The sequence below is a fragment of the Dendrobates tinctorius genome, unplaced genomic scaffold, assembly GCF_039654945.1.
Source record: "Dendrobates tinctorius isolate UK_male_01 unplaced genomic scaffold, ASM3965494v1 ptg000142l, whole genome shotgun sequence".
Taxonomy (NCBI): domain Eukaryota; kingdom Metazoa; phylum Chordata; class Amphibia; order Anura; family Dendrobatidae; genus Dendrobates; species Dendrobates tinctorius.
This window is the reverse complement of record NW_027361809.1, coordinates 1,182,351-1,204,076: the sequence shown is the minus strand read 5'-3', so window position 1 is coordinate 1,204,076 and position 21,726 is coordinate 1,182,351. Positions and strand designations below refer to the sequence as shown.

Genomic DNA, 21,726 nt, shown 5'->3' with positions numbered 1-21,726 from the left:
CGTCGGTGTGTTGGATCTGTGTTTTGGATCAGTGTGCCCTCGGTGTGTTGAATCTGCATTTTGGATCAGTGTGCCCTCGGTGTGTTGAATCTGCATTTTGGATCAGTGTGCCCTCGGTGTGTTGGATCTGCGTTTTGGATCAGTGTGCCCTCGTTGTGTTGAATCAGTGTGCCCTCGGTGTGTTGAATCTGCGTTTTGGATCAGTGTGCCGTCGGTGTGTTGAATCAGAGGTTTGGATCAGTGTGCCGTCGGTGTGTTGGATCAGAGGTTTGGATCAGTGTGCCCTCGGTGTGTTGAATCTGCGTATTGGATCAGTGTGCCCTCGGTGTGTTGAATCTGCGTTTTGGATCCGTGTGCCCTCGGTGTGTTGAATCTGCGTATTGGATCCGTGTGCCCTCGGTGTGTTGAATCTGCGTATTGGATCAGTGTGCCCTCAGTGTGTTGAATCTGCGTTTTGGATCCGTGTGCCCTCAGTGTGTTGAATCTGCGTTTTGGATCAGTGTGCCCTCAGTGTGTTGAATCTGCGTTTTGGATCCGTGTGCCCTCAGTGTGTTGAATCTGCGTTTTGGATCAGTGTGCCGTCGGTGTGTTGAATCTGCGTATTGGATCCGTGTGCCCTCAGTGTGTTGTATCTGCGTTTTGGATCAGTGTGCCGTCGGTGTGTTGAATCTGCGCATTGGATCAGTGTGCCCTCAGTGTGTTGAATCTGCGTTTTGGATCTGTGTGCCCTCGGTGTGTTGAATCTGCGTTTTAGATCCGTGTGCCCTCGGTGTGTTGAATCTGCGTTTTAGATCCGTGTGCCCTCGGTGTGTTGAATCTGCGTTTTAGATCCGTGTGCCCTCGGTGTGATGAATCTGCGTTTTAGATCCGTGTGCCCTCAGTGTGTTGAATCTGCGTATTGGATCAGTGTGCCCTCAGTGTGTTGAATCTGCGTATTGGATCAGTGTGCCGTCGGTGTGTTGAATCTGCGTATTGGATCAGTGTGCCGTCGGTGTGTTGAATCTGCGTTTTAGATCCGTGTGCCCTCGGTGTGTTGAATCTGCGTTTTAGATCCGTGTGCCCTCGGTGTGTTGAATCTGCGTTTTAGATCCGTGTGCCCTCAATGTGTTGAATCTGCGTTTTAGATCCGTGTGCCCTCAGTGTGTTGAATCTGCGTTTTAGATCCGTGTGCCCTCAGTGTGTTGAATCTGCGTATTGGATCAGTGTGCCCTCAGTGTGTTGAATCTGCGTATTGGATCAGTGTGCCCTCAGTGTGTTGAATCTGCGTATTGGATCAGTGTGCCCTCGGTGTGTTGAATCTGCCTTTTGCATCCGTGTACCCTCGGTGTGTTGAATCAGCGTATTGGATCAGTGTGCCCTCGGTGTGTTGAATCTGCGTTTTAGATCAGTGTGCCCTCAGTGTGTTGAATCTGCGTTTTAGATCCGTGTGCCCTCGGTGTGTTGAATCTGCGTTTTGGATCCGTGTTCCATCGATGTGTTGGATCAGAGATTTGGATCGGTGTGCCCTCGGTGTGTTGAATCCGCATTTTGGATCAGTGTGCCGTCAGCGTTTTGGATCAGTGTGCCGTTGGTGTGTTGAATCTGTGTTTTGGATCAGTGTGCCGTCGGTGTGTTGGATCAGATGTTTGGATCGGTGTGCCGTTGGTGTGTTGAATCTGCGTTTTGGATCAGTGTGCCGTCGGTGTGTTGGATCAGAGGTTTGGATCAGTGTGCCGTCAGCGTTTTGGATCAGTGTGCTGTCAGTGTGTTGAATGTGCGTTTTGGATCAGTGTGCCATCGGTGTGTTGGATCAGAGGTTTGGATCAGTGTGCTGTCGGTGTGTTGGATCTGCGTTTTGGATCCGTGTGCTGTCGGTGTGTTGGATCAGAGGTTTGGATCAGTGTGCCCTCAGCATTTTGGACCAGTGTGCCGTTGGTGTGTTGAATCTGCATTTTGGATCAGTGTACCCTCGGTGTGTTGAATCTGCATTTTGGATCAGTGTGCCATCGGTGTGTTGGATCTGTGTTTTGGATCAGTGTGCCCTCGGTGTGTTGAATCTGCATTTTGGTGCCCTCGGTGTGTTGAATCAGAGGTTTGGATCAGTGTGCTGTCGGTGTGTTGGATCAGAGGTTTGGATCAGTGTGCCGTCAGCATTTTGGATCAGTGTGCCGTCGGTGTCTTGAATCTGCGTCTTGGATCAGTGTGCCCTCGGTGTGTTGAATCTGCGTTTTGGATCAGTGTACCCTCGGTGTGTTGGATCAGAGGTTTGGATCAGTGTGCCGTCGGTGTGTTGGATCTGCGTTTTGGATCAGTGTGCCCTCGGTGTGTTGAATCTGCATTTTGGATCAGTGTGCCCTCGGTGTGTTGAATCTGCATTTTGGATCAGTGTGCCCTCGGTGTGTTGGATCTGCGTTTTGGATCAGTGTGCCCTCGGTGTGTTGAATCAGTGTGCCCTCGGTGTGTTGAATCTGCGTTTTGGATCAGTGTGCCGTCGGTGTGTTGAATCAGAGGTTTGGATCAGTGTGCCCTCAGTGTGTTGAATCTGCGTTTTGGATCCGTGTGCCCTCGGTGTGTTGAATCTGCGTATTGGATCCGTGTGCCCTCAGTGTGTTGAATCTGCGTTTTGGATCAGTGTGCCGTCGGTGTGTTGAATCTGCGTATTGGATCCGTGTGCCCTCAGTGTGTTGAATCTGCGTATTGGATCAGTGTGCCGTCGGTGTGTTGAATCTGCGCATTGGATCAGTGTGCCCTCAGTGTGTTGAATCTGCGTTTTGGATCAGTGTGCCGTCGGTGTGTTGAATCTGCGTATTGGATCCGTGTGCCCTCAGTGTGTTGAATCTGCGTATTGGATCAGTGTGCCGTCGGTGTGTTGAATCTGCGCATTGGATCAGTGTGCCCTCAGTGTGTTGAATCTGCGTTTTGGATCTGTGTGCCCTCGGTGTGTTGAATCTGCGTTTTAGATCCGTGTGCCCTCGGTGTGTTGAATCTGCGTTTTAGATCCGTGTGCCCTCGGTGTGTTGAATCTGCGTTTTAGATCCGTGTGCCCTCAGTGTGATGAATCTGCGTTTTAGATCCGTGTGCCCTCAGTGTGTTGAATCTGCGTATTGGATCAGTGTGCCGTCGGTGTGTTGAATCTGCGTATTGGATCAGTGTGCCCTCAGTGTGTTAAATCTGCGTATTGGATCAGTGTGCCGTCGGTGTGTTGAATCTGCGTTTTAGATCCGTGTGCCCTCGGTGTGTTGAATCTGCGTTTTAGATCCGTGTGCCCTCGGTGTGTTGAATCTGCATTTTAGATCTGTGTGCCCTCAATGTGTTGAATCTGCGTTTTACATCCGTGTGCCCTCAGTGTGTTGAATCTGCGTTTTAGATCCGTGTGCCCTCAGTGTGTTGAATCTGCGTATTGGATCAGTGTGCCCTCAGTGTGTTGAATCTGCGTATTGGATCAGTGTGCCCTCAGTGTGTTGAATCTGCGTATTGGATCAGTGTGCCCTCGGTGTGTTGAATCTGCCTTTTGCATCCGTGTACCCTCGGTGTGTTGAATCTGCGTATTGGATCAGTGTGCCCTCGGTGTGTTGAATCTGCGTTTTAGATCCGTGTGCCCTCGGTGTGTTGAATCTGCGTTTTGGATCCGTGTTCCATCGATGTGTTGGATCAGAGATTTGGATCAGTGTGCCGTTGGTTTGTTGGATCAGATGTTTGGATCGGTGTGCCCTCGGTGTGTTGAATCCGCATTTTGGATCAGTGTGCCGTCGGTGTGTTGGATCAGATGTTTGGATCGGTGTGCCGTTGGTGTGTTGAATCTGCGTTTTGGATCAGTGTGCCGTCGGTGTGTTGGATCAGAGGTTTGGATCAGTGTGCCGTCAGCGTTTTGGATCAGTGTGCTGTCGGTGTGTTGAATGTGCGTTTTGGATCAGTGTGCCATTGGTGTGTTGGATCAGAGGTTTGGATCAGTATGCTGTCGGTGTGTTGGATCTGCGTTTTGGATCCGTGTGCCGTCGGTGTGTTGGATCAGAGGTTTGGATCAGTGTGCCGGATCTGCATTTTGGATCACTGTACCGTCGGTGTGTTGAATCTGCGTTTTGGATCAGTGTGCCCTTGATGTGTTGAATCTGCGTTTTGGATCCGTGTTCCATCGGTGTGTTGGATCAGAGGTTTGGATCGGTGTGCCCTCGGTGTGTTGAATCCGCATTTTGGATCAGTGTGCCGTCAGCGTTTTGGATCAGTGTGCCGTTGGTGTGTTGGATCAGAGGTTTGGATCAGTGTGCCGTCAGCATTTTGGACCAGTGTGCCGTTGGTGTGTTGAATCTGCGTTTTGGATCAGTGTACCCTCGGTGTGCTGAATCTGCGTTTTGGATCAGTGTGCCATCGGTGTGGTGGATCTGCGTTTTGGATCAGTGTGCCCTCGGTGTGTTGAATCAGTGTGCCCTCGGTGTGTTGAATCAGAGGTTTGGATCAGTGTGCTGTCGGTGTGTTGGATCAGAGGTTTGGATCAGTGTGCCATCAGCATTTTGGATCAGTGTGCCGTCGTTGTCTTGAATCTGCGTCTTGGATCAGTGTGCTGTCGGTGTGTTGGATCTGCGTTTTGGATCAGTGTGCCCTCGGTGTGTTGAATCTGCATTTTGGATCAGTGTGCCCTCGGTGTGTTGAATCAGAGGTTTGGATCAGTGTGCTGTCGGTGTGTTGGATCAGAGGTTTGGATCAGTGTGCCATCAGCATTTTGGATCAGTGTGCCGTCTTTGTCTTGAATCTGCGTCTTGGATCAGTGTGCTGTCGGTGTGTTGGATATGCGTTTTGGATCAGTGTGCCCTCGGTGTGTTGAATCTGCGTTTTGGATCAGTGTACCCTCGGTGTGTTGGATCAGAGGTTTGGATCAGTGTGCCAGATCTGCATTTTGGATCACTGTACCGTCTGTGTGTTGAATCTGCGTTTTGGATCAGTGTGCCCTTGATGTGTTGAATCTACGTTTTGGATCCGTGTTCCATCGGTGTGTTGGATCAGAGGTTTGGATCGGTGTGCCCTCGGTGTGTTGAATCCGCATTTTGGATCAGTGTGCCGTTGGTGTGTTGAATCTGCGGTTTGGATCAGTGGGCCGTTGGTGTGTTGAATCTGCGTTTTGGATCCGTGTGCCGTCGGTGTGTTGGATCAGAGGTTTGGATCAGTGTGCCGTCAGCATTTTGGACCAGTGTGCCGTTGGTGTGTTGAATCTGCGTTTTGGATCCGCGTTTTGGATCCGTGTACCCTCGGTGTGTTGAATCTGCATTTTGGATCAGTGTACCCTCGGTGTGTTGAATCTGCATTTTGGATCAGTGTGCCATCGGTGTGTTGGATCTGTGTTTTGGATCAGTGTGCCCTCGGTGTGTTGAATCTGCATTTTGGTGCCCTCGGTGTGTTGAATCAGAGGTTTGGATCAGTGTGCCGTCGGTGTGTTGGATCAGAGGTTTGGATCAGAGGTTTGGATCAGTGTGCCCTCGGTGTGTTGAATCTGCGTATTGGATCAGTGTGCCCTCGGTGTGTTTAATCTGCGTTTTGGATCCGTGTGCCCTCGGTGTGTTGAATCTGCGTTTTAGATCCGTGTGCCCTCAGTGTGTTGAATCTGCGTATTGGATCAGTGTTTCGTCGGTGTGTTGAATCTGTGCATTGGATCAGTGTGCCCTCGGTGTGTTGAATCTGCGTATTGGATCCGTGTGCCCTCAGTGTGTTGAATCTGCGTTTTGGATCAGTGTGCCGTCGGTGTATTGAATCTGCGTATTGGATCCGTGTGCCCTCAGTGTGTTGAATCTGCGTATTGGATCAGTGTGCCGTCGGTGTGTTGAATCTGCGCATTGGATCCGTGTGCCCTCAGTGTGTTGAATCTGCGTTTTGGATCAGTGTGCCGTCGGTGTGTTGAATCTGCGTATTGGATCCGTGTGCCCTCAGTGTGTTGAATCTGCGTATTGGATCAGTGTGCCGTTGGTGTGTTGAATCTGCGCATTGGATCAGTGTGCCCTCAGTGTGTTGAATCTGCGTTTTGGATCTGTGTGCCCTCGGTGTGTTGAATCTGCGTTTTAGATCCGTGTGCCCTCAGTGTGTTGAATCTGCGTTTTAGATCCGTGTGCCCTCGGTGTGTTGAATCTGCGTTTTAGATCCGTGTGCCCTCGGTGTGTTGAATCTGCGTTTTAGATCCGTGTGCCCTCAGTGTGTTGAATCTGCGTATTGGATCCGTGTGCCCTCAGTGTGTTGAATCTGCGTATTGGATCAGTGTGCCCTCAGTGTGTTGAATCTGCGTATTGGATCAGTGTGCCCTCGGTGTGTTGAATCTGCGTTTTGCATCCGTGTACCCTCGGTGTGTTGAATCTGCGTATTGGATCAGTGTGCCCTCGGTGTGTTGAATCTGCATTTTGGTGCCCTCGGTGTGTTGAATCAGAGGTTTGGATCAGTGTGCCCTCGGTGTGTTGAATCTGCATTTTGGTGCCCTCGGTGTGTTGGATCAGAGGTTTGGATCAGTGTGCCGTCAGCATTTTGGATCAGTGTGCCGTCGGTGTCTTGAATCTGCGTTTTGGATCAGTGTGCCCTCGGTGTGTTGAATCTGCGTTTTGGATCAGTGTACCCTCGGTGTGTTGGATCAGAGGTTTGGATCAGTGTTCCGTCGGTGTGTTGGATCAGAGGTTTGGATCAGTGTTCCCTCGGTGTGTTGAATCTGCATTTTGGATCAGTGTGCCCTCGGTGTGTTGAATCTGCATTTTGGATCAGTGTGCCCTCGGTGTGTTGGATCTGCGTTTTGGATCAGTGTCCCCTCGGTGTGTTGAATCAGTGTGCCCTCGGTGTGTTGAATCTGCGTTTTGGATCAGTGTGCCGTCGGTGTGTTGAATCAGAGGTTTGGATCAGTGTGCCCTCGGTGTGTTGAATCAGTGTGCCCTCGGTGTGTTGAATCTGCATTTTGGATCAGTGTGCCCTCGGTGTTTTGAATCTGCATTTTGGATCAGTGTGCCCTCGGTGTGTTGGATCTGCGTTTTGGATCAGTGTGCCCTCGGTGTGTTGAATCTGCATTTTGGATCAGTGTGCCCTCGGTGTGTTGGATCTGCGTTTTGGATCAGTGTGCCCTCGGTGTGTTGAATCAGTGTGCCCTCGGTGTGTTGAATCTGCGTTTTGGATCAGTGTGCCCTCGGTGTGTTGGATCTGCGTTTTGGATCAGTGTGCCCTCGGTGTGTTGAATCAGTGTGCCCTCGGTGTGTTGAATCTGCGTTTTGGATCAGTGTGCCCTCGGTGTGTTGGATCTGCGTTTTGGATCAGTGTGCCCTCGGTGTGTTGAATCAGTGTGCCCTCGGTGTGTTGAATCTGCATATTGGATCAGTGTGCCCTCGGTGTGTTGAATCTGCGTTTTGGATCCGTTTGCCCTCGGTGTGTTGAATCTGCGTTTTAGATCCGTGTGCCCTCAGTGTGTTGAATCTGCGTATTGGATCAGTGTGCCGTCGGTGTGTTGAATCTGCGCATTGGATCAGTGTGCCCTCGGTGTGTTGAATCTGCGTATTGGATCCGTGTGCCCTCAGTTTGTTGAATCTGCGTTTTGGATCAGTGTGCCGTCGGTGTGTTGAATCTGCGTATTGGATCCGTGTGCCCTCAGTGTGTTGAATCTGCGTATTGGATCAGTGTGCCGTCGGTGTGTTGAATCTGCGCATTGGATCAGTGTGCCCTCAGTGTATTGAATCTGCGTTTTGGATCAGTGTGCCGTCGGTGTGTTGAATCTGCGTATTGGATCCGTGTGCCCTCAGTGTGTTGAATCTGTGCATTGGATCAGTGTGCCCTCAGTGTGTTGAATCTGCGTTTTAATAATAATAATAATAATAATAATAATAATCTTTATTTATATAGCGCCAACATATTCCGCAGCGCTTTACAGTTGAACAGTTTCAAACACAACAGTCATAAGTAACAACGTTAACAATACAATAATTAAAGCGAAATAAGACGACCCTGCTTGTGGAGCTTACAATCTACAATGAGGTGGGGGAGATACAAAGCATAGGTTTGTATTTACAATGATGTATTTACAATGACGGTCCAGCCATCTTCAGGGGGTGGGGGTTAGATGGAGATAGTGAATGGGCTACACACACACAAACATAACATGACTTTGATTACTGAATGTGATAGGCCGCTCTGAACAAATGCGTTTTGAGCGAGCGCCTAAAACTATGCAAATTGTGGATGATCCCAATATCTTGGGGTAGAGCATTCCAGAGGATTGGCGCAGCACGGGAGAAGTCTTGGAGTCGGGAGGTACGGATTAGGGCAGAGGTTAGTCGAAAGTCATTTGCACAGCGCAGCGGTCGGTTAGGCCGATAGACAGAAATGAGGGAGGAGATGTAAGGGGGTGCCGCACTGTGGAGAGCTTTGTGGGTGAGAACAAGTACTTTGAATTGTACCCTGTAATGAATTGGCAGCCAGTGTAACGACTGGCGAAGAGCGGACGCGTCTGAGTAACGATTAGCCAGATGGACAACCCTGGCTGCTGCATTAAGGAAAGACTGGAGAGGGGAGAGTCGAGTGAGAGGGAGGCCAATTAATAGAGCATTACAGTAGTCCAGGCGGGAGTGGATCAGGGCGACAGCGAGAGTTTTTGTTGTTTCCATGGTGAGAAAAGGGCGGATTCTAGAGATGTTCTTTAGGTGTAAGCGGCATGAGCGGGCAAGAGATTGTATATGGGAGGTGAAGGAGAGATCGGAGTCGAACATAACACCCAGACAGCGTGCCTGCTGTCGGGGTGTTATTATGGTGCCACCCACAGAGAGGGAAATGTCAGATTTAGGGAGGTTAGTAGATGGTGGGAGCAGAAGAAGTTCAGTTTTGGAGAGGTTGAGTTTCAGATAGAGAGCAGACATGATGTTGGAGACTGCAGACAGACAGTCAGTGGCGTTCTGTAGTACAGCGGAGGTAAGGTCAGGGGATGATGTGTACAGTTGTGTGTCATCAGCATAAAGATGGTACTGAAAGCCAAATCTGCTGATGGTCTGTCCAATTGGGGCCGTATAGAGAGAGAAGAGAAGGGGGCCAAGGACTGAGCCCTGATGTACCCCAACAGTGAGAGGAAGAGGAGATGAAGTGGAGCCAGAAAACAGAACACTGAAGGAGCGGTCGGAAAGATAGGAGGAGAACCAGGAAAGAGTAGTGTCCTTAATGCCTAGTGACTGGAGCCTAGAGAGTAGGAGAGGATGGTCAACAGTGTCGAAAGCTGCAGAAAGGTCGAGAAGAATGAGCAGAGAGTGGTCACCATTACGTTTTGCTGTCAGAAGGTCATTGGTCACTTTGATGAGTGTAGTTTCTGTCGAATGTAGGGGGCGGAAACCGGACTGTGAAGGGTCTAGGAGGGAGTGAGTGGAGAGGTAACGGGTAAGGCGTGAGTATATCAGGCGCTCCAAGAGTTTAGAGATGAAGGGGAGATTGGAGACTGTCTGTAGTTGTTTGTGCAGGATGGGTCGAGGGTGGGTTTCTTTAGTTTTGGATCTGTGTGCCCTCGGTGTGTTGAATCTGCGTTTTAGATCCGTGTGCCCTCAGTGTGTTGAATCTGCGTTTTAGATCCGTGTGCCCTCGGTGTGTTGAATCTGCGTTTTAGATCCGTGTGCCCTCAGTGTGTTGAATCTGCGTTTTAGATCCGTGTGCCCTCAGTGTGTTGAATCTGCGTATTGGATCAGTGTGCCCTCAGTGTGTTGAATCTGCGTATTGGATCAGTGTGCCCTCAGTGTGTTGAATCTGCGTATTGGATCAGTGTGCCCTCGGTGTGTTGAATCTGCCTTTTGCATCCGTGTACCCTCGGTGTGTTGAATCTGCGTATTGGATCAGTGTGCCCTCGGTGTGTTGAATCTGCGTTTTAGATCCGTGTGCCCTCAGTGTGTTGAATCTGCGTTTTAGATCCGTGTGCCCTCGGTGTGTTGAATCTGCGTTTTGGATCAGTGTGCCGTCAGCGTTTTGGATCAGTGTGCCGTTGGTGTGTTGAATCTGTGTTTTGGATCAGTGTGCCGTCGGTGTGTTGGATCAGATGTTTGGATCGGTGTGCCGTTGGTGTGTTGAATCTGCGTTTTGGATCAGTGTGCCGTCGGTGTGTTGAATCTGCGTTTTGGATCTGTGTGCCCTCGGTGTGTTGAATCTGCGTTTTAGATCCGTGTGCCCTCGGTGTGTTGAATCTGCGTTTTAGATTTGTGTGCCCTCAGTGTGTTGAATCTGCGTTTTAGATCCGTGTGCCCTCAGTGTGTTGAATCTGCGTATTGGATCAGTGTGCCCTCAGTGTGTTGAATCTGCGTATTGGATCAGTGTGCCCTCATTGTGTTGAATCTGCGTATTGGATCAGTGTGCCGTCGGTGTGTTGAATCTGCGTTTTAGATCCGTGTGCCCTCGGTGTGTTGAATCTGCGTTTTAGATCCGTGTGCCCTCAATGTGTTGAATCTGCGTTTTAGATCCGTGTGCCCTCAGTGTGTTGAATCTGCGTTTTAGATCCGTGTGCCCTCAGTGTGTTGAATCTGCGTATTGGATCAGTGTGCCCTCGGTGTGTTGAATCTGCGTTTTAGATCCGTGTGCCCTCGGTGTGCTGAATCTGCCTTTTGCATCCGTGTACCCTCAGTGTGTTGAATCTGCGTTTTAGATCCGTGTGCCCTCAGTGTGTTGAATCTGCGTATTGGATCAGTGTGCCCTCAGTGTGTTGAATCTGCGTATTGGATCAGTGTGCCGTCGGTGTGTTGAATCTGCGTTTTAGATCCGTGTGCCCTCGGTGTGTTGAATCTGCCTTTTAGATCCGTGTGCCCTCGGTGTGTTGAATCTGCCTTTTAGATCCGTGTGCCCTCAATGTGTTGAATCTGCGTTTTAGATCCGTGTGCCCTCAGTGTGTTGAATCTGCGTTTTAGATCCGTGTGCCCTCAGTGTGTTGAATCTGCGTTTTGGATCCGTGTTCCATCGGTGTGTTGGATCAGAGGTTTGGATCGGTGTGCCCTCGGTGTGTTGAATCCGCATTTTGGATCAGTGTGCCGTCAGCGTTTTGGATCAGTGTGCCGTTGGTGTGTTGAATCTGTGTTTTGGATCAGTGTGCCGTCGGTGTTTTGGATCAGATGTTTGGATCGGTGTGCCGTTGGTGTGTTGAATCTGCGTTTTGGATCAGTGTGCTGTCGGTGTGTTGGATCAGAGGTTTGGATCAGTGTGTCGTCAGCGTTTTGGATCAGTGTGCTGTCGGTGTGTTGAATGTGCGTTTTGGATCAGTGTGCCATCGGTGTGTTGGATCAGAGGTTTGGATCAGTGTGCTGTCGGTGTGTTGGATCTGCGTTTTGGATCCGTGTGCCGTCGGTGTGTTGGATCAGAGGTTTGGATCGGTGTGCCCTCGGTGTGTTGAATCCGCATTTTGGATCAGTGTGCCGTCAGCGTTTTGGATCAGTGTGCCGTTGGTGTGTTGAATCTCCGTTTTGGATCAGTGTGCCGTCGGTGTGTTGGATCAGAGGTTTGGATCAGTGTGCCGTCAGCATTTTGGACCAGTGTGCCGTTGGTGTGTTGAATCTGCGTTTTGGATCAGTGTACCCTCGGTGTGCTGAATCTGCGTTTTGGATCAGTGTGCCATCGGTGTGTTGTATCTGCGTTTTGGATCAGTGTGCCCTCGGTGTGTTGAATCTGCATTTTGGATCAGTGTACCCTCGGTGTGTTGAATCAGAGGTTTGGATCAGTGTGCCCTCGGTGTGTTGAATCAGAGGTTTGGATCAGTGTGCCATCAGCATTTTGGATCAGTGTGCCGTCGGTGTCTTGAATCTGCGTCTTGGATCAGTGTGCTGTCGGTGTGTTGGATATGCGTTTTGTATCAGTGTGCCCTCGGTGTGTTGAATCTGCGTTTTGGATCAGTGTACCCTCGGTGTGTTGGATCAGAGGTTTGGATCAGTGTGCCGGATCTGCATTTTGGATCACTGTACCGTCGGTGTGTTGAATCTGCGTTTTGGATCCGTGTTCCATCGGTGTGTTGGATCAGAGGTTTGGATCGGTGTGCCCTCGGTGTGTTGAATCCGCATTTTGGATCAGTGTGCCGTCAGCGTTTTGGACCAGTGTGCCGTTGGTGTGTTGAATCTGCGTTTTGGATCAGTGTACCCTCGGTGTGTTGAATCTGCGTTTTGGATCAGTGTACCCTCGGTGTGTTGAATCTGCATTTTGGATCAGTGTACCCTCGGTGTGTTGAATCTGCATTTTGGATCAGTGTGCCATCGGTGTGTTGGATCTGTGTTTTGGATCAGTGTGCCCTCAGTGTGTTGAATCTGCGTATTGGATCAGTGTGCCGTCGGTGTGTTGAATCTGCGCATTGGATCAGTGTGCCCTCAGTGTGTTGAATCTGCGTTTTAGATCTGTGTGCCCTCGGTGTGTTGAATCTGCGTTTTAGATCCGTGTGCCCTCAGTGTGTTGAATCTGCGTTTTAGATCCGTGTGCCCTTAGTGTGTTGAATCTGCGTATTGGATCAGTGTGCCCTCGGTGTGTTGAATCTGCGTTTTGGATCCGTGTTCCATCGGTGTGTTGGATCAGAGGTTTGGATCGGTGTGCCCTCGGTGTGTTGAATCTGCGTTTTAGATCCGTGTGCCCTCAGTGTGTTGAATCTGCGTTTTAGATCCGTGTGCCCTCAGTGTGTTGAATCTGCGTATTGGATCAGTGTGCCCTCGGTGTGTTGAATCTGCGTTTTAGATCCGTGTGCCCTCGGTGTGTTGAATCTGCCTTTTGCATCCGTGTACCCTCGGTGTGTTGAATCTGCGTATTGGATCAGTGTGCCCTCGGTGTGTTGAATCCGCGTTTTAGATCCGTGTGCCCTCAGTGTGTTGAATCTGCGTTTTAGATCCGTGTGCCCTCAGTGTGTTGAATCTGCGTATTGGATCAGTGTGCCCTCGGTGTGTTGAATCTGCGTTTTGGATCAGTGTTCCATCGGTGTGTTGGATCAGAGGTTTGGATCGGTGTGCCCTCGGTGTGTTGAATCCGCATTTTGGATCAGTGTGCCGTCAGCGTTTTGGATCAGTGTGCTGTTGGTGTGTTGAATCTGTGTTTTGGATCAGTGTGCCGTCGGTGTGTTGGATCAGATGTTTGGATCGGTGTGCCGTTGGTGTGTTGAATCTGCGTTTTGGATCAGTGTGCCGTCGGTGTGTTGGATCAGAGGTTTGAATCAGTGTGCCGTCAGCGTTTTGGATCAGTGTGCTGTCGGTGTGTTGAATGTGCGTTTTGGATCAGTGTGCCATCGGTGTGTTGGATCAGAGTGCCGTCGGTGTGTTGGATCTGCGTTTTGGATCCGTGTGCCGTCGGTGTGTTGGATCAGAGGTTTGGATCAGTGTGCCGGATCTGCATTTTGGATCACTGTACCATCGGTGTGTTGAATCTGCGTTTTGGATCAGTGTGCCCTTGATGTGTTGAATCTGCGTTTTGGATCCGTGTTCCATCGGTGTGTTGGATCAGAGGTTTGGATCGGTGTGCCCTCGGTGTGTTGAATCCGCATTTTGGATCAGTGTGCCGTTGGTGTGTTGAATCTGCGTTTTGGATCAGTGTACCCTCGGTGTGCTGAATCTGCGTTTTGGATCAGTGTGCCATCGGTGTGTTGAATCAGAGGTTTGGATCAGTGTGCTGTCGGTGTGTTGGATCAGAGGTTTGGATCAGTGTGCCATCAGCATTTTGGATCAGTGTGCCGTCGGTGTCTTGAATCTGCGTCTTGGATCATTGTGCTGTCGGTGTGTTGGATATGCGTTTTGGATCAGTGTGCCCTCGGTGTGTTGAATCTGCGTTTTGGATCAGTGTACCCTCGGTGTGTTGGATCAGAGGTTTGGATCAGTGTGCCGGATCTGCATTTTGGATCACTGTACCGTCGGTGTGTTGAATCTGCGTTTTGTATCAGTGTGCCCTCGATGTGTTGAATCTGCGTTTTGGATCCGTGTTCCATCGGTGTGTTGGATCAGAGGTTTGGATCGGTGTGCCCTCGGTGTGTTGAATCCGCATTTTGGATCAGTGTGCCGTCAGCGTTTTGGATCAGTGTGCCCTCGGTGTGTTGAATCTGCGTTTTGGATCCGTGTGCCGTCGGTGTGTTGGATCAGAGGTTTGGATCAGTGTGCCGTCAGCATTTTGGACCAGTGTGCCGTTGGTGTGTTGAATCTGCATTTTGGATCACTGTACCCTCGGTGTGTTGAATCTGCATTTTGGATCAGTGTACCCTCGGTGTGTTGAATCTGCATTTTGGATCAGTGTGCCATCGGTGTGTTGGATCTGTGTTTTGGATCAGTGTGCCCTCAGTGTGTTGAATCTGCGTATTGGATCAGTGTGCCGTCGGTGTGTTGAATCTGCGCATTGGATCAGTGTGCCCTCAGTGTGTTGAATCTGCGTTTTAGATCTGTGTGCCCTCGGTGTGTTGAATCTGCGTTTTAGATCCGTGTGCCCTCAGTGTGTTGAATCTGCGTTTTAGATCCGTGTGCCCTCAGTGTGTTGAATCTGCGTATTGGATCAGTGTGCCCTCGGTGTGTTGAATCTGCGTTTTGGATCCGTGTTCCATCGGTGTGTTGGATCAGAGGTTTGGATCGGTGTGCCCTCGGTGTGTTGAATCTGCGTTTTAGATCCGTGTGCCCTCAGTGTGTTGAATCTGCGTTTTAGATCCGTGTGCCCTCAGTGTGTTGAATCTGCGTATTGGATCAGTGTGCCCTCGGTGTGTTGAATCTGCGTTTTAGATCCGTGTGCCCTCGGTGTGTTGAATCTGCCTTTTGCATCCGTGTACCCTCGGTGTGTTGAATCTGCGTATTGGATCAGTGTGCCCTCGGTGTGTTGAATCCGCGTTTTAGATCCGTGTGCCCTCAGTGTGTTGAATCTGCGTTTTAGATCCGTGTGCCCTCAGTGTGTTGAATCTGCGTATTGGATCAGTGTGCCCTCGGTGTGTTGAATCTGCGTTTTGGATCAGTGTTCCATCGGTGTGTTGGATCAGAGGTTTGGATCGGTGTGCCCTCGGTGTGTTGAATCCGCATTTTGGATCAGTGTGCCGTCAGCGTTTTGGATCAGTGTGCTGTTGGTGTGTTGAATCTGTGTTTTGGATCAGTGTGCCGTCGGTGTGTTGGATCAGATGTTTGGATCGGTGTGCCGTTGGTGTGTTGAATCTGCGTTTTGGATCAGTGTGCCGTCGGTGTGTTGGATCAGAGGTTTGAATCAGTGTGCCGTCAGCGTTTTGGATCAGTGTGCTGTCGGTGTGTTGAATGTGCGTTTTGGATCAGTGTGCCATCGGTGTGTTGGATCAGAGTGCCGTCGGTGTGTTGGATCTGCGTTTTGGATCCGTGTGCCGTCGGTGTGTTGGATCAGAGGTTTGGATCAGTGTGCCGGATCTGCATTTTGGATCACTGTACCGTCGGTGTGTTGAATCTGCGTTTTGGATCAGTGTGCCCTTGATGTGTTGAATCTGCGTTTTGGATCCGTGTTCCATCGGTGTGTTGGATCAGAGGTTTGGATCGGTGTGCCCTCGGTGTGTTGAATCCGCATTTTGGATCAGTGTGCCGTTGGTGTGTTGAATCTGCGTTTTGGATCAGTGTACCCTCGGTGTGCTGAATCTGCGTTTTGGATCAGTGTGCCATCGGTGTGTTGAATCAGAGGTTTGGATCAGTGTGCTGTCGGTGTGTTGGATCAGAGGTTTGGATCAGTGTGCCATCAGCATTTTGGATCAGTGTGCCGTCGGTGTCTTGAATCTGCGTCTTGGATCATTGTGCTGTCGGTGTGTTGGATATGCGTTTTGGATCAGTGTGCCCTCGGTGTGTTGAATCTGCGTTTTGGATCAGTGTACCCTCGGTGTGTTGGATCAGAGGTTTGGATCAGTGTGCCGGATCTGCATTTTGGATCACTGTACCGTCGGTGTGTTGAATCTGCGTTTTGTATCAGTGTGCCCTTGATGTGTTGAATCTGCGTTTTGGATCCGTGTTCCATCGGTGTGTTGGATCAGAGGTTTGGATCGGTGTGCCCTCGGTGTGTTGAATCCGCATTTTGGATCAGTGTGCCGTCAGCGTTTTGGATCAGTGTGCCCTCGGTGTGTTGAATCTGCGTTTTGGATCCGTGTGCCGTCGGTGTGTTGGATCAGAGGTTTGGATCAGTGTGCCGTCAGCATTTTGGACCAGTGTGCCGTTGGTGTGTTGAATCTGCATTTTGGATCACTGTACCCTCGGTGTGTTGAATCTGCATTTTGGATCAGTGTGCCCTCGGTGTGTTGAATCTGCATTTTGGTGCCCTCGGTGTGTTGAATCAGAGGTTTGGATCAGTGTGCTGTCGGTGTGTTGGATCAGAGGTTTGGATCAGTGTGCCGTCAGCATTTTGGATCAGTGTGCCGTCGGTGTCTTGAATCTGCGTCTTGGATCAGTGTGCCCTCGGTGTGTTGAATCTGCGTTTTGGATCAGTGTACCCTCGGTGTGTTGGATCAGAGGTTTGGATCAGTGTGCCGTCGGTGTGTTGGATCTGTGTTTTGGATCAGTGTGCCCTCGGTGTGTTGAATCTGCATTTTGGATCAGTGTGCCCTCGGTGTGTTGAATCTGCATTTTGGATCAGTGTGCCCTCGGTGTGTTGGATCTGCGTTTTGGATCAGTGTGCCCTCGGTGTGTTGAATCTGTGTTTTGGTTCAGTGTGCCGTCGGTGTGTTGAATCAGAGGTTTGGATCAGTGTGCCGTCGGTGTGTTGGATCAGAGGTTTGGATCAGTGTGCCCTCGGTGTGTTGAATCTGCGTATTGGATCAGTGTGCCCTCGGTGTGTTGAATCTGCGTTTTGGATCCGTGTGCCCTCGGTGTGTTGAATCTGCGTTTTGGTTCAGTGTGCCGTCGGTGTGTTGGATCAGAGGTTTGGATCAGTGTGCCCTCGGTGTGTTGGATCAGAGGTTTGGATCAGTGTGCCCTCGGTGTGTTGGATCAGAGGTTTGGATCAGTGTGCCCTCGGTGTGTTGGATCAGAGGTTTGGATCAGTGTGCCCTCGGTGTGTTGAATCTGCGTTTTAGATCCGTGTGCCCTCGGTGTGTTGAATCTGTGTATTGGATCAGAGGTTTGGATCAGTGTGCCCTCGGTGTGTTGGATCAGAGGTTTGGATCAGTGTGCCCTCGGTGTGTTGGATCAGAGGTTTGGATCAGTGTGCCGTCGGTGTGTTGGATCAGAGGTTTGGATCAGTGTGCCCTCGGTGTGTTGAATCTGCGTTTTAGATCAGTGTGCCCTCGGTGTATTCGATCAGAGGTTTGTGTCATCCATTTTTTCCAGTATGGCTTAAAAAAAAATCAGTTCCAAAGCTTCTCCTACACTTTGCAATGATAAATACGTACAGCACATGGATGATACACATGACACAGGGATGACATCCGTGCGCTGTACGAGTTTTACACGGACCCTTAGACTTGTATTGCCCCTTTTCATCCATGCTGCTGGTAAAACGCGGACATGTGAACAGCACCATGGATTCTAATAGGGACGTGTGCACATAGGCACATATGGACGTGTGTGGGGCACCAGGCTTTATGTGCCTGAGATTGAAGGACCCCGTCTGTTGCGGCTGCTCTCACCTTCATCCGTGTCACTGTCCGAGTCCTGACCGATCAGCTCGCCCTTCCTCTCCAGCGCCTGCTCCAGAGCCGCCTGCAGCTTCCGGGGTAACAAGGCATCCTCATCATCCATCTGTAAGTACAGATCATACAGCGGGAATCACTCCCACGTATGAAGCCCCCAATAATGGCAGCCACCGCAAAAGATCCCATCCAGGGCTCCACGGGCAGGGGCCCCAGAAGACACATTGTACTGAACATCTGCCAAAGTATGGAGGAAAGGTTACAAGACTGGTTCAGAAACTTTTCTCTACAGCGAACGTTATAGAAACCACCATCAACAATTATTGGACAACTGCGCCCCCTGCAGTCACACCACATGGCGGCACGGTGCCAGCACCACAGCAGCTTCCCGTTGGTCAAACTCGCACAGATCTGTATGGTAACTAATGGATGAGTCTCAGATCACAGACTATTAACCCTTTAAGAGCAGCTGTATAATCTCACCTGTCTTATAAATCGATCAGAGCCGAGATCCACCATCAGCGCCTGTGGAGAGAGGGGGAAGTCACGACAGGTGAGCACAGGTGACAAATCTCAGTACAGCAGCCACTGAGCCGAGACCCCAACAATCACCAGACTGACGGGATGGGGAAGCAGGATTACTATGGGGGGCACCGACGCTACAAGGGATAGAAACTTCAGGGGGCACTGATGCTACGGGAAGCACAGACATCATAGGGGACACATACTACAGGGGGCACCACTACGAGGTCACACACATTTTAAGGGACACATACTGCAGGGGGCACCACTAGTACGAGGACACAGACGCTACAGGGGACACATACTGCAGGGAGCACAGACGCTACAGGGGGCAGCTCCTGATGAGCAGTTTACTACATGGATGTTTTTGGCAGCACATATAAAAGATTTCCGAAAATTTCTTGGACAATGCTGGTACTGCAAAATGTGGTAACCCGAGAGTCTGTGCGCCATGGGAACATCTCCTCAGTGGTGCAGGCATTATGGTGGCACTGTGGGGGAGCACGAATATGGTTGTGGCACTGTAGTTGTCAGTTATTTTAGGGCACTATGGAGGAGCACAGTTACTTTAGAGGCACAGTTATTTTGGGGCACAATGGAGGAGCACAGTTACTTTAGGGGCACAGTTATTTTGGGGCACTATGGAGGAGCACAGTTACTTTAGGGGCACAGTTATTTTGGGGCACTATGGAGGAGCACAGTTACTTTAGGGGCACTCCTTCTTGGCACAGTTATTTTAGGGCACTATGGAGGAGCACAGTTACTTTAGGGGCACAGTTATTTTGGGGCACTATGGAGGAGCACAGTTATTTTGGGGCACTATGGAAGAGCACAGTTACTTTAGGGGCACTCTTCGCACAGTTATTTTGGGGCACTATGGAGGAGCACAGTAACTTTAGGGGCACTCTTCTTCTTGGCACAGTTATTTTGGGGCACTATGGAGGAGCACAGTTACTTTAGGGGCACTCTTCTTGGCACAGTTATTTTGGGGCACTATGGAGGAGCACAGTTACTTTAGGGGCACTCTTCTTCGCACAGTTATTTTGGGGCACTATGCCCCTAAATTTACTGTGCTCCTCCATAGTGCCCCAAAATAACTGTGCGAAGAAGAGTGCCCCTAAAGTAACTGTGCTCCTCCATAGTGTCCCAAAATAACTGTGCCAAGAAGAGTGCCCCTAAAGTAACTGTGCTCCTCCATAGTGCCCCAAAATAACTGTGCCAAGAAGAAGAGTGCCCCTAAAGTTACTGTGCTCCTCCACTCTTCTTCTTGGCACAGTTATTTTGGGGCACTATGGAGGAGCACAGTTACTTTAGGGGCACTCTTCTTGGCACAGTTATTTTGGGGCACTATGGAGGAGCACAGTTACTTTAGGGGCACTCTTCACACAGTTATTTTGGGGCACTATGGAGGAGCACAGTAACTTTAGGGGCACTCTTCTTGGCACAGTTATTTTGGGGCACTTTGGAGGAGCACAGTTACTTTAGGGGCACTCTTCTTGGCACAGTTATTTTGGGACACTATGGAGGAGCACAGTTACTTTAGGGGCACTCTTCTTCGCACAGTTATTTTGGGGCACTATGCCCCTAAATTTACTGTGCTCCTCCATAGTGCCCCAAAATAACTGTGCGAAGAAGAATGCCCCTAAAGTAACTGTGCTCCTCCATAGTGTCCCAAAATAACTGTGCCAAGAAGAGTGCCCCTAAAGTAACTGTGCTCCTCCATAGTGCCCCAAAATAACTGTGCCAAGAAGAAGAGTGCCCCTAAAGTTACTGTGCTCCTCCACTCTTCTTCTTGGCACAGTTATTTTGGGGCACTATGGAGGAGCACAGTTACTTTAGGGGCACTCTTCTTGGCACAGTTATTTTGGGGCACTATGGAGGAGCACAGTTACTTTAGGGGCACTCTTCACACAGTTATTTTGGGGCACTATGGAGGAGCACAGTAACTTTAGGGGCACTCTTCTTGGCACAGTTATTTTGGGGCACTTTGGAGGAGCACAGTTACTTTAGGGGCACTCTTCTTGGCACAGTTATTTTGGGACACTATGGAGGAGCACAGTTACTTTAGGGGCACTCTTCTTCGCACAGTTATTTTGGGGCACTATGCCCCTAAATTTACTGTGCTCCTCCATAGTGCCCCAAAATAACTGTGCGAAGAAGAGTGCCCCTAAAGTAACTGTGCTCCTCCATAGTGTCCCAAAATAACTGTGCCAAGAAGAGTGCCCCTAAAGTAACTGTGCTCCTCCATAGTGCCCCAAAATAACTGTGCCAAGAAGAAGAGTGCCCCTAAAGTTACTGTGCTCCTCCACTCTTCTTCTTGGCACAGTTATTTTGGGGCACTATGGAGGAGCACAGTTACTTTAGGGGCACTCTTCTTGGCACAGTTATTTTGGGGCACTATGGAGGAGCACAGTTACTTTAGGGGCACTCTTCACACAGTTATTTTGGGGCACTATGGAGGAGCACAGTAACTTTAGGGGCACTCTTCTTGGCACAGTTATTTTGGGGCACTTTGGAGGAGCAGAGTTACTTTAGGGGCACTCTTCTTGGCACAGTTATTTTGGGACACTATGGAGGAGCACAGTTACTTTAGGGGCACTCTTCTTGGCACAGTTATTTTGGGGCACTTTGGAGGAGCACAGTTACTTTAGGGGCACTCTTCTTGGCACAGTTATTTTGGGACACTATGGAGGAGCACAGTTACTTTAGGGGCACAGTTATTTTGGGACACTATGGAGGAGCACAGTTACTTTAGGGGCACAGGTATTTTGGGGCACTATGGAGGAGCACAGTTACTTTAGGGGCACTCTTCTTGGCAGAGTTATTTTAGGGCACTATGGAAGAGCACAGTTACTTTAGGGGCACAGTTATTTTGGGGCACTATGGAGGAGCACAGTTACTTTAGGGGCACAGTTATTTTGGGGCACTATGGAGGAGCACAGTTACTTTAGGGGCACAGTTATTTTGGGGCACTATGGAGGAGCACAGTTACTTTAGGGGCCCTCTTCTTGGCACAGTTATTTTAGGGCACTATGGAGCACAGTTATTTTGGGGCACTATGGAGGAGCACAGTTACTGTAGAGGCACTCTTCTTCTTGGCACAGTTATTTTGGGGCACTATGGAGGAGCACAGTTACTTTAGGGGCACTCTTCGCACAGTTATTTTGGGGCACTATGGAGGAGCACAGTAACTTTAGGGGCACTCTTCTTCTTGGCACAGTTATTTTGGGGCACTATGGAGGAGCACAGTTACTTTAGGGGCACTCTTCTTGGCACAGTTATTTTGGGACACTATGGAGGAGCACAGTTACTTTAGGGGCACAGTTATTTTGGGACACTATGGAGGAGCACAGTTACTTTAGGGGCACTCTTCTTGGCACAGTTATTTTGGGGCACTATGCCCCTAAAGTTACTGTGCTCCTCCATAGTGCCCCAAAATAACTGTGCGAAGAAGAGTGCCCCTAAAGTAACTGTGCTCCTCCATAGTGTCCCAAAATAACTGTGCCAAGAAGAGTGCCCCTAAAGTAACTGTGCTCCTCCATAGTGCCCCAAAATAACTGTGCCAAGAAGAAGAGTGCCCCTAAAGTTACTGTGCTCCTCCACTCTTCTTCTTGGCACAGTTATTTTGGGGCAATATGGAGGAGCACAGTTACTTTAGGGGCACTCTTCTTGGCACAGTTATTTTGGGGCACTATGGAGGAGCACAG

The 21,726-nt window shown here is 49.9% G+C and overlaps 1 protein-coding gene across 7 annotated transcripts in view; it reads right to left on the bottom strand.

Annotated features, from left to right (window-relative positions):
* The window catches only part of DENND2B (DENN domain containing 2B), a 272,711-nt gene that overhangs the window by 25,265 nt on the left and 225,720 nt on the right, over positions 1 to 21,726 (bottom strand). For all 7 annotated transcript variants that reach the window (XM_073545194.1, XM_073545193.1, XM_073545195.1 and 4 more), the window contains 2 exons: positions 17,981 to 18,022; positions 17,495 to 17,606 (listed from right to left, as the gene is read on the bottom strand). In XM_073545194.1, the coding sequence (XP_073401295.1) occupies positions 17,495 to 17,606; positions 17,981 to 18,022 (154 nt within the window). The remainder of the gene's footprint in view (positions 1 to 17,494; positions 17,607 to 17,980; positions 18,023 to 21,726) is intronic.